General features: G+C 45.4%; 1 protein-coding gene across 1 annotated transcript; it reads left to right on the top strand.

The window, feature by feature from the left end:
* The first annotated feature begins 4,061 nt into the window (after positions 1-4,061).
* Positions 4,062-11,717, top strand: LOC135808388 (uncharacterized). The gene is made up of 5 exons (XM_065321572.1): positions 4,062-4,897; positions 6,762-7,118; positions 8,206-8,247; positions 8,430-8,756; positions 10,766-11,717. The coding sequence occupies exons 1-4, from the start codon at positions 4,117-4,119 to the stop codon at positions 8,729-8,731; spliced, it is 1,482 nt and encodes a 493-aa protein (XP_065177644.1). The 5' UTR covers positions 4,062-4,116; the 3' UTR covers positions 8,732-8,756; positions 10,766-11,717.
* Positions 11,718-15,155: the final 3,438 nt, after the last annotated feature.

Here is a 15,155-nt window from a genome sequence, read left to right as displayed (position 1 = left end):
ATGTCTGGCGCTAGCCAGGGTGCACACAGCTTTAATTCCGTGGTTTGTTTGTGCCATCAGCATGCCGGTGCTATCCCGTACCGTACCATCAAGGTGTGTGTTTTTGTGTGCCGTCGGCATGCCTGGCGATATCCCATACCTGTCCCGTAACGTACCATCAAACACAACTGGTCAAAATATTCAAATAGGGTGTTGTACGGTGTAAGGATGTCGTATAGCATGTCGTACAACAGTACGATGAACATTACAACAGCTTATTCCCGTAGCTATGCAGAAGACGTTACTTCAGTAACGTCAGGGTCCACACAGCTTTAATTTGGTATTTGTGTGTTTGTTTGTGTCACGCCTGGCGCTATCCCGTATATGTCCCGTACCGGACCGTACCATCAAACACAGCTGGCCACATACAGCTGGCCGCAATATTCAAATAGGGCTTTTAAAGCAAGATCATAACGTGAAGCAACTTGGAAGAATGGGTATGAATGCGAAGTGTATAGGGGAATGCATGTAGGGCGATGGTGCGGGTTCGAATCCCAGGATATGCCTGAAAAAAAATTGGAGAATTGAAAAATTTATAACATCCCTATGCTTTTTTTGCAGTCATCAAGGCGGTAGACGGTGTCGTATTACCCTCGATCCTACCTGTCCCGTACCTATCCCGTACCGTACCGTACATTCAAAGACGGCTGGCCACAATGCATATTAAAATAGGGTTTTCAAATACAAGATCATCACGTGAAGCAACTTGGAAGAATTAGCATGTATGCGAAGTGTATCGGGGCATGCATGCAGGGGTGCGCGATAGTGCGGGTTCGAATCCCAGGTTATGTCTTAAAAAAAGGAATTTTTTAAAGAATTTATAACATCCCTATGCTTTTTTTTGTCTAGGTCATCAAGGCAAAAAGCATAGCGTAGGGCCCTGACCTTCCAAGCTCTCTCGTTGTGAGCGATAGCCAGGCCACGTTTCTGAAGATCAGTAGCGAGTGCTATCCGAGCATTATGTTAGCATTACGAAAGCATAGACAGGATGCGTATTATAGGAGATCCAAGTTGCTGAAGATCAGTAGTCATTGCTGATAAGGTGCAGGGTTTTGTTTGTGGCCAAAACACTGTATTATATCCATACAAGTATTTTTTTACTGAAGTACACATTTTAATGTTGAATCCGTGTGACTAAACAAAACTTCTGAACGTTTGTTCATAGCTAAGGCTTTACTGAATTGGCCATGTGAAGTATTCGTGAAGTGAGACTCCGATTTAGCCTGCTACAAGTATACTTCATTGTCTGACGTTGCGAGAAATTCCGTGTAGATGAGTGTATGTTGTATAAATACGGTATTGAGAGTGGGTGTTGCTTGTTTGTTTAGCCACTATTGTCCAAGGCAAGACACGCTGGATGGAGGTTGAAATTTGTGTATCAAATGTGCCCCGCTTCTGTCTTTGCTTTTTTCTCTTTCGTACTTAAATTGTGTTTGTAGCAAGTTTCACTGAACAGGATCGCCGGAAAACTAACCAGCAATCTCCACTGGTTGTTCGACTTCTGGGTCACCCCTGGCGGAGGAAAGTCATCCCTTCTGAAATCAATTCTAACCGCCGCCGTTTCTTTGGCAAATTCAGAATTTCATCCGCGGTGACCAATGTGACAAGTAACTGGCCTCCAGAACACGAGGTATGCGACGTTACGTGGATGCCTACGGTACGATATACCTCGACCTTGGAGGTCAGTATCGATTCATGTCACAACATCAGCGACTGACGAAATTCTCCGACGTCTGGGCTCTCAATCTGCTCACGGTGTCGGGCATGGAGTCCATCGTGAACATGAGACGCTGGATCCGCACCTGGGCAGATTTCATTGCCTGCAGCTGTGCCAGAGGCACAACCATTCGCAACAAAGCTCTTATTGTTGTGACACGCCGGGACCGACTCTCCAAGGAGCGCAATGACCGCCATTGAGAAGGATGGTGCGACGCTGCAGAAAATCTTAAGCGAGCATCTGGAATTCCTGATGAGCCGATCCCATTCGTCAATGCTGTCAATGAGACGTGTGAAGGTGTGGCTGCATTGAGAGAAGTGATCCAACGACACAAAGGAAAGGTGACAACAAGTGAGTATGACAACGTTCTAAAATCATAATCCTCAACGGTACCTGTTAATAGTGTTGGCTTTGGTCTATCATTTTAAACTGTTTGATGTTTTGCAAGTCCAACCCTGATCCCCCTCCCCTCAACAAACACACCTCCAAACAGTCCCTACCCCCACCTCTCTCATTTTCTCTCTCTCTCTCTCTCTCTCTCTCTCTCTCCTTTCTCAAAGTGTATTCATCTTGGTTTCCAATGTTATGTTCTCAATAGGCATCTGGACCCTATTCGGAGGTGGTTGTGTCCATTTCTGAGGCACACCTGGAGAATGTTCGTGATCAATGCAGAGACAGTCCTGCTATCAGCACCGACCAGTTTATGGAATTCCTGGCTACAGCAATTGTTCGCTTTGATTATAACTACGATGACTCTTCAATACCAGTTGTACTGAAAGCGCTGAAGGAAATCCTGGATGTCAACATGGAGCTGTTCAACCTCCATCAGAAAGCGCTGTAAGTAACTTTGCTGCTCCAAGTACTGTCTTCTTAAGTTTGAGAAATCCTTTTGTAACCCGCAATATTCTGCGCGACATGTAATGTCCAGGATGCAACAAAATCGTGTGGAAGTACTAATAGGCTATGCTGATAATCAGTGTCAGTCAGGGTAGCTTCAAAGAGTATTCTATGCAAGTGAGCGAAGAGCAATTTACAGGAATACAGGAAAATGCATGGAACGGTAGGCTGTTTTGTACTGGGAAACTATCAGGCGGCAATAGGCTATCATCACTTGATCTGTTTCATTTAGATCGTGTCCTCTATCGTTGCTGTAAGAGCAAATCTGTTCGTGCACAACAAGTGCATTTGCAGATTTTTGTGTTTCTCTTGCAATGGTTGTATATGTATACATGGTATGTATTTGCCACATTTGCCAGAGTATATAATGTGCACCAACTCCTTTGATCAACGTGTTGGCAATTCAAGGTATATCCGGAGTATGATGGGCAGCCTAGGTTTGAGGAAATTATCACTTTTAAAGCGAAGTAGTGGTAGCGACTTCGGCAATGATTTGTTTGAAAAGGGTTTGCTCCCCACTCTGGAGCTCGCGCTTTTCCGCCGACTTGACTTGACACTTGACTGACTCACGGCTGCCATCCAGAGCGCACGAAAAGTCCATCGAACCTTCCAGTATCTATTTTTTAAAGACTATTATAAAGACAGTATTACAGAATCTTCACTAGTTGAGGTAATGGTAAACAGCATTATAGAGGGAACATTAGCAAAATTATCATAGTATTATTTCGTGTAGCTTTTTATAATGCAAGTGCTACTTATGGGGTCTCGTACCCATCATGCATGTGCAGTTTAGCTGACAGTAGACATCATTATATGCATGCATATGGCTTGCCCCGGGTCAGCAGTGGCAAACTTCGAAAGCATTGATGCATTGATGCAATGCACTAATTTTCGAAGTTCATGCATTCTCATAGTGCACACCTGTGATTTGGGGCCTGAAATAGCTCATCTAAAGTGTGCACTATACTCCATCACTACAGCATGTGTGATTGTGTGTATGTCACTGTATATGTATATTTATATGTAGACAGTTGTCTAAGGTCCCTAGGCTGCTTACAGTGCTCAATGTCCACTGGACAGAGCAAGTAATACAAATATTACACAGCAATGAATCAAAAACGTCTCATTCCGCTGTAACTCCGAGTTTCGTGTCAGAACACTTCATCAGACAGCATATGCATATGCTGTCTGATGAAGTGTTCTGACACGAAACTCATATATATGAAGTGTTCTGACACGAAACTCGGAGTTACAGCGGAATGAGACGTTTTTGATTCATTGCTGTGTAATATTTGTATATTTATATGTATATGTGTGTATGTGTGTATGTGTGCATGTCTGTATGTGTGCATATGTGCATGTGTGTATGTGTGCATGTATGTACATGGGGTATCTATGTGTATTCACTACAGGTATTCTATTTTCCCGATGCCAAGCTGGTGGTTGTTCAACCTCTATGGTTGATGAGTGACATCACAGGGAAGTTCTACTCCCCAAGTTCATATCCTCCACCAATCATTATCTGTGATGATTTTGGATTCGCTTCACGCAGCCATGTCATTGAAGTACTGGCTAAAGATTCACCGGTGCGTGGTGAAGACGCTCTCGACATTGCCGTTCGCCTAGGTATGTGTCATGTAACCGAGGATGGTGAGCAAGTCATGATTCTTCCTGCACAGGCTGAATCACGCACTAGTCTGCACTGGGAGAAAGCCAACCCCGACCAGCACATCTACTACACTGGTCGCCGTCTCTACTGTAAGTCTGGCATCCCTGTCAGCGCAGCGTTGATGCCCACCATACAAATGTCACTCGTCAACTCCTTCGCCAACAGGACACGCAAGTTTCCTGTTTGGCAGGGAGGTGTTCGTGTTTCGCTAACTCACTACGGGAACACAGACACACTGGTGGAGATCCCACACGGTCAACTCGCGCTCAACATCATAACCAGAGGGCCCGACCAGCGTAGCGTGACTTCTCAGCAGGAAATTGTCTGGGATTACATCTCTGCTCTTCCTCGCCAACAATCTCCTGGTTCTGACATGTCAACGGCGTTCGTTGATGATGGGTGCCTGCCGAGTAGCGATCTTCTGCGACAGCGGGATCAGCAAGGAGACCTGAATGCTGCCATGGAGTTCCTTGCCAGTGAGCGACTGCGTGCTCAGTTTGTCATGCCTGATGAGCGGGAGCCCGACACAAGAAAAAACCATCCATATGCTGTGTCCGCAAGCTGCTTTAATGCAGGTCAGTTGCACTGTGTGTCATGCCTCGGTGTGCGTTTGTGTGTGTGTGTGTGTGCATGTGTGTTTGTGTATGTGTGTGTGTGTGTGTGTGTGTGTGTTTGTGTGTGGCGGTATGTGTTTCTGTCTGTCTTAGTGTGTGTAGCATTGTGAAAATAATGAAGATTAATGGGAGCCCATGTATCCCTGCTACTGCTCAAATGATGCTACCTCATTAGGAGCAATTGTCTCTTACAGTTTTCTTGGCCCTCCCCACCAAAGTTCTTCTTCTTTGTTTTGCTCCATTCCGTATCTGATCACAGTTTGTGGTTGTCAGATTTCTGTTGTTCATACATCCACGTCCCACTTTTTAAAGTCACTGATTTACTGTATAGCAGGAAATTTTCGGACGGAATTTATTTTCGTACGATTTCGTACACGCCCTCTTTTGTACTAAAATTAATTCCGTACTAAAATTTGTTCCTGTGAAGTTATGTACACTAAACATGCGTACCGCAAGCAAACAATTGCATTTAGCATGCACCACTGTACAAAAATAAAATCCGTACGAAATGTCGAAATTCGGCTTTGTCCGAAAATATTTCCGTCCGAAAATTTCCTGCTATACAGTACTCTGTAAGATATAAAGAGGGTGCTGGGTGCTGGTCACTCGAATCTCCGGCTACTCGGTTAGAGTCCTGTAGACTGGACTACCGCTCTTGGCTCTTTCAAGGCTCCTGCTTTGGCAGTTGCTACCTGACCGATCCCTTCCCATACCGCCAACAGTGAAGTTGTTGTGTATGTGCATGCCTAGGTGTGTGTGTGTGTGTGTTTGTGTGTGTGTGTGTGTGTTTGTGTATGTGCACCATACTTGCCAACCACACCGGTTTCTCAGTACACTACTGGAAAACTAGGGTAACTACCGGCATACCGGGGATTTTTTACTTTGATCGAAAAACTACCCGTATTGCCACTGAACCATGAGTGTTCCAAAAGTATGTAATCAAGTACGCTCAGGAGGTCATGATGGCTGAATCGTGCCCGAGCCTGCAGCCCAAGGGCCGGAGGCCCGAGGGCTGCAGGCAAGGGCAAGATTCAGCCATCATGACAGACAGAGCGTGCTTGATTTGATTTCTTACAGCACGAAGCAACATATTAGGGAAGGTCAAAGGTCGAAAGGTCGAAAAATTATTCCCAAAATGACGTCAAACGGTCCTGCCATTCCCAAAATGACGTCAAACGGTCCTGAAACTACCGAAATGACGTCAAACGGTCCTGATGGCCTGATTATGCCCGCGGCGGGAAGATCGCCTATTGGCCATGGCCCCGGCAACGATCACGGGTCATGTAAGAAAAGGTTGTTTTGTGGTGTGACAAGGGCACAAGCGGCCTTGCATTTCATAGAATCACACATGGAGGGGCGATCTGACAATGAAGAAACTCAGGTTTTGGTCCCCCAATGAGCAATGGGTTTGAAATCAATAAGAAGAAAGAAAAAATTCCCAAATAATTGCGCAAAATACGCAAAAATACGCAAATATTGCCCAAAAAAAAGAGAAATTGGCCGAAATTGGCGAAAACCAGCAAAATAAGGGAAATGAGAGAAAAGTAAGGGAAACTGGGTGTGTTACTAAGGGATTTGCTTCGGCTGGGTTGGCAAGTATGGTGCACATGTGTGTATGTGTGCATGTGTATGTGTGCATGTGTATATTTGTCTGCGGGTGGGTGTGACTGTTTCTGAGCATGTCTCTTTGTCTGTCTGTTTGTCCGTATATGCGTATGACACGACGTGCGTAACATATTTTAAAGGTTTTATGACAACGTTTTGGTCGTAACCCGGGTCATATTTTTTCCTAGTATTTTTGTTCCACTCTTATTTCCGTGTGTAGATACGGTTTCGGAACGCCGAAGAGCCGCACGTCTTTGCTCGGCCTTCTACCAGCATCGCATTCTCCTACGCCACGACTTTCCACTACACGACTGTCTTCTCAAACTGAACGAATGTGGACAGGTGAATATATCCTTCCTGGATGACGTGGACGAACATCTGTGGAACCGTCAGACCAAGATGGCTACTGATCTGTTTCGTGGGTCGATTTCCAACTTGCCTGACAGCGTGGTGCTAACCCTGGTCGATGAAATCCTTCCCAAGATAGCCAGTGCCAAAGATTTGTATCAGGCAATGCTGGAGTGTCCAGGGCGGGTCCTCTGTACTGTCAGCCCTAGTGATAGCCACTCCACGACTGGTAGGTGGTTGTCTTGCATTGATACATGGACTGGTGTTGTGTGTGCATGTGTGAGTGAGTGTGCATGCATGCGTACATGCATGCATGTGTGTGTGTGTGCCTATGTGTGTGCGTGTGTGTGTGCATGTGAGTGCGTGTGTGAGTGCTGTGCATGTGTATAATATACATGTGCATGCTGTGTATGTGTAGCTCATTTTTCAGAGTTTAAGGGGCACTTTAAACACCAGCAATCCACCCAAAACAAAATCTGTTTGTCTTATACAACAATGGTCAAATTGATGGGGATAATTAATGGGATAGATGTCGGTATTTCGTGACAAAAAGACTAGGAGCAGCTTATACTCCAGAAAATACGCTTTGTATTTATTTGTGTATGCGGGTTTAGGTGGGTGTGGGTGTGGGTGGAGGTGTGTGGGTGGGGGTGTGTGGGTGGGGGTGCGTGAGTGGATATGGATATGGAGATGGATGTGTGTTGCTGCATGACTGTATAGTCGTAAGTCTGCCTGGGAACTGCTGTTTTGACTGGTCCAGTGGATCTGATCTGAATCCGGATTGGCCAGTCAAACATCCCCTGGTGTTCATGTCTAAGTATGTGTTCTTTGTTTACTGGCTATCACGTGATTCTAATAGATGATGATGTAATGCCAATGAGTGATGACATCATTTCTTCTGACCATGAACTCATCCCTCTTACAATGTTAAGGTGGTGATGTTTTGCGGCATTTCAACTGTCTTGTTTGCAAGAATTGAACTGGTTAACAAAGGGAGAAATCTAGGATTCAATCTCTTCAGTTGGATTGTATATTGCCCAAAATCTATGCACATGCGCTCATGAGCTGGTTTACAGTGATTTAAATGTGTGTGTGTGTGTGTGTGTGTGTGTGTGTGTGTGTGTGTGTGTGTGTGTGTGTGTGTGTGTGTGTGTGTGTGTGTGTGTGTGTGTGTGTGTGTGTGTGTGTGTGTGTGCGTGTGTGCGTGTGTGTGCGTGCGTGTGTGTGTGCGTATGTGTGTGTGCTGGCAGTGAACCTAGCAAAATGTACTTGTAATCTCATGTGTGTGGTTCCATGCTGTGCCAATTTGACTGCAGCTGCTTCTGATGACGTCGCCAGCCCAGCAACTGACGAGTACAGTATGTTGAAGATTATTCCTGACTAATTTTCTATAGCATATTTCATTATTCTTGGTGTGACTGTGCTCTGGATAAGACCCATACCAAGATGCAATTATGCTCTGTTGCTCTGTAGTTCTCTATGCAGATAAGAGTAGATTGGTATATTTGCCTGCATTGTGTTCTGTGCTGTATTCCCCTAGATCCCTGGGACCATCCAGATTTCTGCCTGGACAAGTACCGAAGATGGATTATCTCACTGGACCCAAGAACGTTCCGAGACAAAGTCATAGCACGGAGGCTTCTTGCAGACAACCTGATTATCAGGCACTTCAGGGCACTAGAAAAGAGTGCTGGCCCAAATGTACACAACGAGGAACTGCTGCAGCACCTGCAGGGGTGCGGGCGGGCATCGTTCATCATCTTCTTAGACATCATCACAGACATGAACTCACTCTTCGCATTCAAGCGTACTGAGTTTGAGGCTCTCCTTGATCGGCCATGATGCCTCTGTTGTCATGACTACCCGGGTAAGCCAAGTGCAATATAACTGGACTTTGCTTTGAGTTCCGAGTGCAATTCATCCCGTATTGCTATACAGTCAGACTACACATAACCGCACACATCCGTTTTCCACAAAAAAATATCCGGATAGCCGAGGGAACCGGATAATCGACCACACATACTGTATGTATGCATGCCATATGCTGTAAATCGGTAACCAGCGATTTTCTTCCGGATGGCGAGGGATCCGGATAAAAGAGAACCGGATAAGCCAGGTCTGACTGTATATCTACTGTTGTGGACATGGAAATCCAGTCGGAGGTCAAGCGGCCCCATGACAGCCATTAGTACATGTGTACTGCTATCAACACGTGCACTGCATGTATACAACGTTCTGTACGCACTGAGGGTGGCGGCCCCGGTCATTCCACCGGATTTCCATGTCAATGACAGTATATGTTATCAAATGTACGCCGTCTATATATGGGTACTGTACTCTACGTTACTACTCTACTTTATCACACTCTTTACACGGCAGCACGGAATGTAGGTTAGGATAACAGTTATATTCACTGAACACAAGGAGGACTAAAGCAGAGGACTCGGGGGCAATTATGAGGAGAAAACAACTCGGAGGACTACCAACTGTAAGAACAACTGGGAGTACTACTCGGAGAATCCACTAGGAGAACTACTCGGAGAATAAACTAGGAGAACTAACTACACTGCGCAAGCTCAGCCTTCTGGTTATATCTAAAGTTGTTGAGGTAAAAAGGGGTGCATGCAGTAAGTGGCAATAGGGTGAGCGGGAAAAGGGGTGCATGCAGTAAGTGGCAATAGCTATAGGGTGAGCGGGAAAAGGGGTGCATGAATGTGTAGGGAGTGCAGGAACGTGTGTGTACAGGGATGTGCAGATGTGTATGTATATGTGTACGGAAGTGTGTGCATACGGGAATGTGTACGGGTCTAAAGGGCTCATACAACATATATACGGAATGTACGGCTTGTACTACAAGCTGAGTTACTATGTACTTGTATTTACACAAAGTGCTCGATATCGCGAGGGCAGGGACAAATCACTCATGTCATTCCCAAAGCTATGCACAAGACGTTACGTTAGTACTAGCAGAGTAACACCTATCAAGGTGACAACTCTGATAATGCCAACACCTGTCCCATTAGACCACTGCAACCCGGGCCAAGGGATGCTATTTCCAGTCAAATGGTCCTGGATAGCACTACTAGGCGATTCACACGACAGGCACGTGCACGTCTTACAGCGAGTGATTCACGAGAAAAGTGAGTGCGTCGATTCACACATCTGCACTCGACGACAGGCACATTTGCATTTTTGAATGATTCACCCACCAGTTCCCATGGGTATTTCAAATTTTCAAAACACGCATACAATAATTATCATGGTGAAAAGAGCCGCGTAAACAATCAAGTCTTGTTTCGCGCTTTTTTGTGTAAATGCACTCGTGCACACCACGATTATCGTGAAAGTGGGCCCCCAGCTCACTTGCACTTTTCAGCCACTTTCAGCCACTTTCTCGTTCGCAGGTAAAATGCCATAGTAACGGTCCGGTGCACGTGGATTTGTCTGTCGTGTGAATCGCCTATAAGGAGATCACCTGATAACAGAGAACACGTTCTGAAGGTCTCTTGAGTGGTGGTCTTAGACATGTTTAACTGTAGTGTCTGTCATAGCCGGTATCCACACCGCCGTATTCCCTATGAATGGGTGTGTGTTGTGCATGTTCACATGTCACATGACATGCCGTGCCTGGCACGCTATCCCGTACGTAACCCATACATACCCCATACATATCCCATACATATCCCATACATATCCCATACATACCCCATACATACCCCGTACATATCCCATACATATCCCATACATACCCCATACATATCCCATACATACCCCATACATACCCCATACATATCCCATACATACCCCATACCGGACCGTCAATGAGAGCTGGCCAGCATTCATGTACATCTTCTTTCTTGTGTTGGTCCAATACAGGCGATGTTTCTCTGGGATCTTCCGCTACTGCTGACTTCCAGTTGTCCATTAGATTTGTATCGATCGTCTCCACTTGGACCTACTCTGTGAAGTATAGGTCCAGGATGGATTGATGATAAGCTGATGTATTATGATTTCCTGTATGTAGTTTATAGCCGCGTTTCAACAGACGTTTCTCCAGCTCGTTCTCTTGAGATGGTTTCACTGTCCTTGATGTCTTCCTGATGAGAAAATATTTCCGCCAACATGTATTCTGTTTTCTCTGGCAAGTGCCACAGTTGTGCATGGCTGTTCACTGTCCACAAGTTCATGATGATGATGATGTCATGCCCATAGTGATGATGTCATGCACTAATCCATGTTTTTATGCCCATAATGATGATGTCATGCACTAATCCATGCTTTCATGCCCATAGTGATGATGTCATGTCCCATAGTGATGATGTCATGCCCACGTCGTTGAGCAACACTCCTTATCTATTTTACTATACTCAAATCCCAATTGGAGCTCTACATTTTGTATTCACTCTTGTCTTGTATTACCAGCTCAGTCCACTGGACAGTGAGCACTCTGAACAGCCTGATGATGCACTCATGCACATAGAAACTTGTACTTATACCTACTTCTGAAGTATGTACATGATTGTATTTAGCACATAGACACCTGTACTTCCATACATGTATTTTACATACCCAGTGGTTCATCCCTCCGCCTTCTGTTGATTCCCTACTATCCCCCTCTGGCCGCTGATGAGCCCTGGGATTGATATTCTATGTCGCTGGCAGTTGATTTTATATTATTGGCCCAGTCAATGCTGGAGAGCCATTCTGTATCTTCTGTTAGCTCTGTCAAATAGTCATTGCCTTTACCACATTCTCCTGGACTAATGTAGTGCCTGCCCAATGAAATCATCCTGTCGTGGGAGTCAAGTTTGCACCCTGCTCCAGTGAATATACCAACGGTTGGCAGGTCTGGCTAGGGCTGCAAGGCACCTGACATGACATTGGCAAGCTTGATCGGATCCAGTTCATCGATCAACACTTTACTTGTACATGTAGCTCAATCATGCGTGTAGCCTGGGGGGGGGGGGGTCTCGGCATGAAAATACAATGATATGAACGTGGTCACTTAAAAAAGAATTCTTTTTAACTTAAAAGATACAACCTACTCTGTAGAAATGAATGGGAGAGAGCACAAAAAACTCAACAGCGGGCCTGAGCAGGAGCCCTACACATACGTTTTTCACTGTGTAGGGCTCCCTGGCCCTGGGCCTGAGAGTGTAGGGCCTCCTCGGTGGAACCTGCGCTTAGCTGGTCAGGCACACGAACAACGATGCGAACTCTGGTCTCAGCAGTTTAGCACTACCGTGTAGAGAACGCGGATTTGGCTGGTTGTTTTTTTCATTATTCCAGCTTGTTGGCTCAACAGTAAACAAATATTCCAAACATCAAGACTGCATGAGAGATGAACGAAAGAGAAAAGTATCCATGAACCAGTACAGTAGCGGACAAGGCATGACCAAAAAAGGCAAGTGTGTCGGTAGACAAGAGTAGTGACAGTACGTAGGTCTAACACCTACATGTACCTATTTGGGAAACGAGGACGGAATTTTTTTTTTAAATTATGCTGACAATTTTGCGTTAAAAAGGGGGTTATTTTGCAGCGGGAATTTCAGGATTTGCAGGAGTATGCTGATTGTGTGTGAAGAGCAGCAATTACTGTACATGTACATGTATTATTTATGTTGTTCGAAGGAGAGAAGAAGCGTGCTTACGGTGAACGTGTCAATTAAGTCGAGCAATCACGCCGGCAAATTCGTGGCGAGTCCCTGTCGGATTTTGCGGAAGTCGTCCGCAGGCTAGTAGACGGGCGTACCCCACGGTGGCTGGAGCAGTGCAGGATACCCTGGCGCGCGACACCTTTGTAGCCGGCCTTGACAGCAGGGACCTGCGCCTGCTTGTTCGTGGCACGGACCCACCAACATTGGATGATGTGTAGCGGGCCGCAGTCTCTCTCGGAGGCAAATGCACACGGGTCTCAGTGAACACACTGTAACTGGCAATTGAAATGTACAGTAAGATCGGGCGCCGAAGAACGCAGGGGCTAGAGCGCAGCCTAGGAAAGTTCTTAAATTTTTGATTCTAGCCAGACCGTTCTTATTCACACGCGCGCGGCGAGTCGAGTGACGTCATGACGTTTGTCATGTACATGTACAGTAAATAGTGGATATAACGTGCCCCTTTGATTTTCGATAATTTATCACTATATCCGGTGCATCACTATAGCCGATTTGCATGTATGACTGACAACACTTGGCACATGACTGTGCATGAAATGATGCGTATATGCTGGAAAAAGCATGAAAAGCAGCCACGTGTACATGTGGCTGCTTACAGCATACAGGGAAGATTTTTCTCCCAATCACGTCTGCTGCCAGATGCATCCAGGCAACACTGGATCAGTTTTGGAAGAAATGAACAAAATTTGAAGAACAATTGTTTTGTGATCATCACTCTTGATCAGTATTTACGATATTTTCCTGTGCATTTGATATGGTTTACTTCCTGAAGCCCATCACAATAAGCGATATATCGGTATAGCCGATAATAGTGTGTATAGTGATATTTTAGCTGTATTTTTTTGTGATTTGATTTTGATTTTGGCGAGTTCGATCATTATAGCCGGTATATCGTTACACCCGGTCACTTTATAAACGATACTCACTGTACATGTACATGTACAGTCAACTTCGCTAATAACGACTGCGGATATAACGACAATTCGCGAATAACGACACAATTTCCATGCCCAGAGCAAAGTCACATCCAACTGTAATACTGTAATGGGACTTCGGGTATAACGACACTTCGCGAATAAGGACACTTTTCTGATGCCCTGCCGAGTGTCGTTGTACGCGAAGTTGACTGTACATGTAGTGCAATGTACGTGTAGTTCTAAACTAGTGCCGGTGTACTATAGTAGAATGACCCCCCAGCAGAAGGACCCCCGGGCATTGTACTATAATAGTAGAGTGACCCCGGGGTCACTCTACTATATAGTACAATGCCCGGGGGGTCGTTCTACTATAATAGTAGATTGCCCCCTGTCATTCTACTACAGACCACCAGACTTGTCGTTTCGCACGTGCAGGTAGAAAGGGATGGAGTTAACACCACAGATTCCACGTGGACATTATGGATTGTGGCAAGAGTCCGGGGTTATGTACTCTTGATTGTGGGAATATGTGGTGAAAAGTCCACAACATTTGTACATAGGTCGCGCACTTTTCCTCTTTAGGAGACATGAACATCCCACCTTGTGTTGGATTGTTTTTGTTTTGGAGTTGGAAGAAAGATTTGCAAGTTCAGTGTTCCTTTGCGTTTTCTGTGTGCTCCTTGCTCCTTTTGGATTATTGTGTGTGTGATAGGTGCATTGATATTAAAACAGAGAGGTTCCAGGCTGTCCAAGAGAGTGCTCAATACCGAGGGCCTAGGGGGTCGTTGTACTATATAGTAGATTATCCCATGGTACGGTACTATAGGCCTGTTTCAGCCAATCAGGAGCCTTGCTGACCGGGAAATAATAGCCAATACAATCCCGCGCGGGATGATATTCATTATTAACTGGGTTCACTTTTACCGTACCTACTACGGTGCACCCTGCATTGGCATGCCCCCACCCCCTCTCGATTCGATGCAATGCATCTTGCCACTGGAGGCTTTGGATCAGAACCCAGCGACAAAATGCACTACACAGAACCGTGAGAGGGTGAGAGCATGCCAATGCAGAGTGCACCGTCGGCACAGTAAAAGTGAACGGAGAGAACTTACGTCCGCGACTACGTCCAAAACCAGATTCCACACAAACAAACAACGAACTCCAATCACTATTCAACTCAACACTACGACACAAAGGAGACTTCAAAGTGCATCAGTTCTCATTCACTCTTTGTAAACTCGAAAACTACACAAAGTATCACCATCCGAGTGAAAATTACTACATGTAATTGCAAGGAGAGACACCGCAACAACTCGAAAAGTACAAGACGTGAAAGTGAGAGGAAAAATCTTGTACAGAATATTCAACAGTGTGAAAGAAGAAGAGCTCAGCAATCCATGTGTGATGTAGATAAGATATGGATGCAAGATGCGACCCGCACTGAGTGATTATCATGACATCGTATCCAGCACGATTACCACAAGAGCAATCTAAAACGTAGATGCTGCTACAAATCCAGTATGCCTACAATATAACAAGATAAACGTTCTTCTGATTGCATAGTGGCCGATAGTGATACAACCAAGAGTCTTGATACAACGAAATGCACTTTACTCACTGGTGCCTATGTCCGACGATATGTACAATGTGGTTACTGCCTGCACGGACAGT

This window comes from Sycon ciliatum, chromosome 2, assembly GCF_964019385.1.
Source record: "Sycon ciliatum chromosome 2, ocSycCili1.1, whole genome shotgun sequence".
Classification (NCBI taxonomy): domain Eukaryota; kingdom Metazoa; phylum Porifera; class Calcarea; order Leucosolenida; family Sycettidae; genus Sycon; species Sycon ciliatum.
Note: the sequence above shows the minus strand (reverse complement) of the source record. Positions and strands in the feature narration are given on the sequence as shown.

What these genes read in the sequence shown, in the direction of transcription:
- LOC135808388 (XM_065321572.1), top strand. Translation starts at nt 4,117, where the DNA reads ATGAGTGACATCACAGGGAAGTTCTACTCCCCAAGTTCATATCCTCCA. An exon ending in TGATAGCCACTCCACGACTG is followed by an intron (nt 7,119 to 8,205) that starts GTAGGTGGTTGT and finishes ATTTGACTGCAG; the next exon opens with CTGCTTCTGATGACGTCGCC. An exon ending in CCCAGCAACTGACGAGTACA is followed by an intron (nt 8,248 to 8,429) that starts GTATGTTGAAGA and finishes GTATTCCCCTAG; the next exon opens with ATCCCTGGGACCATCCAGAT.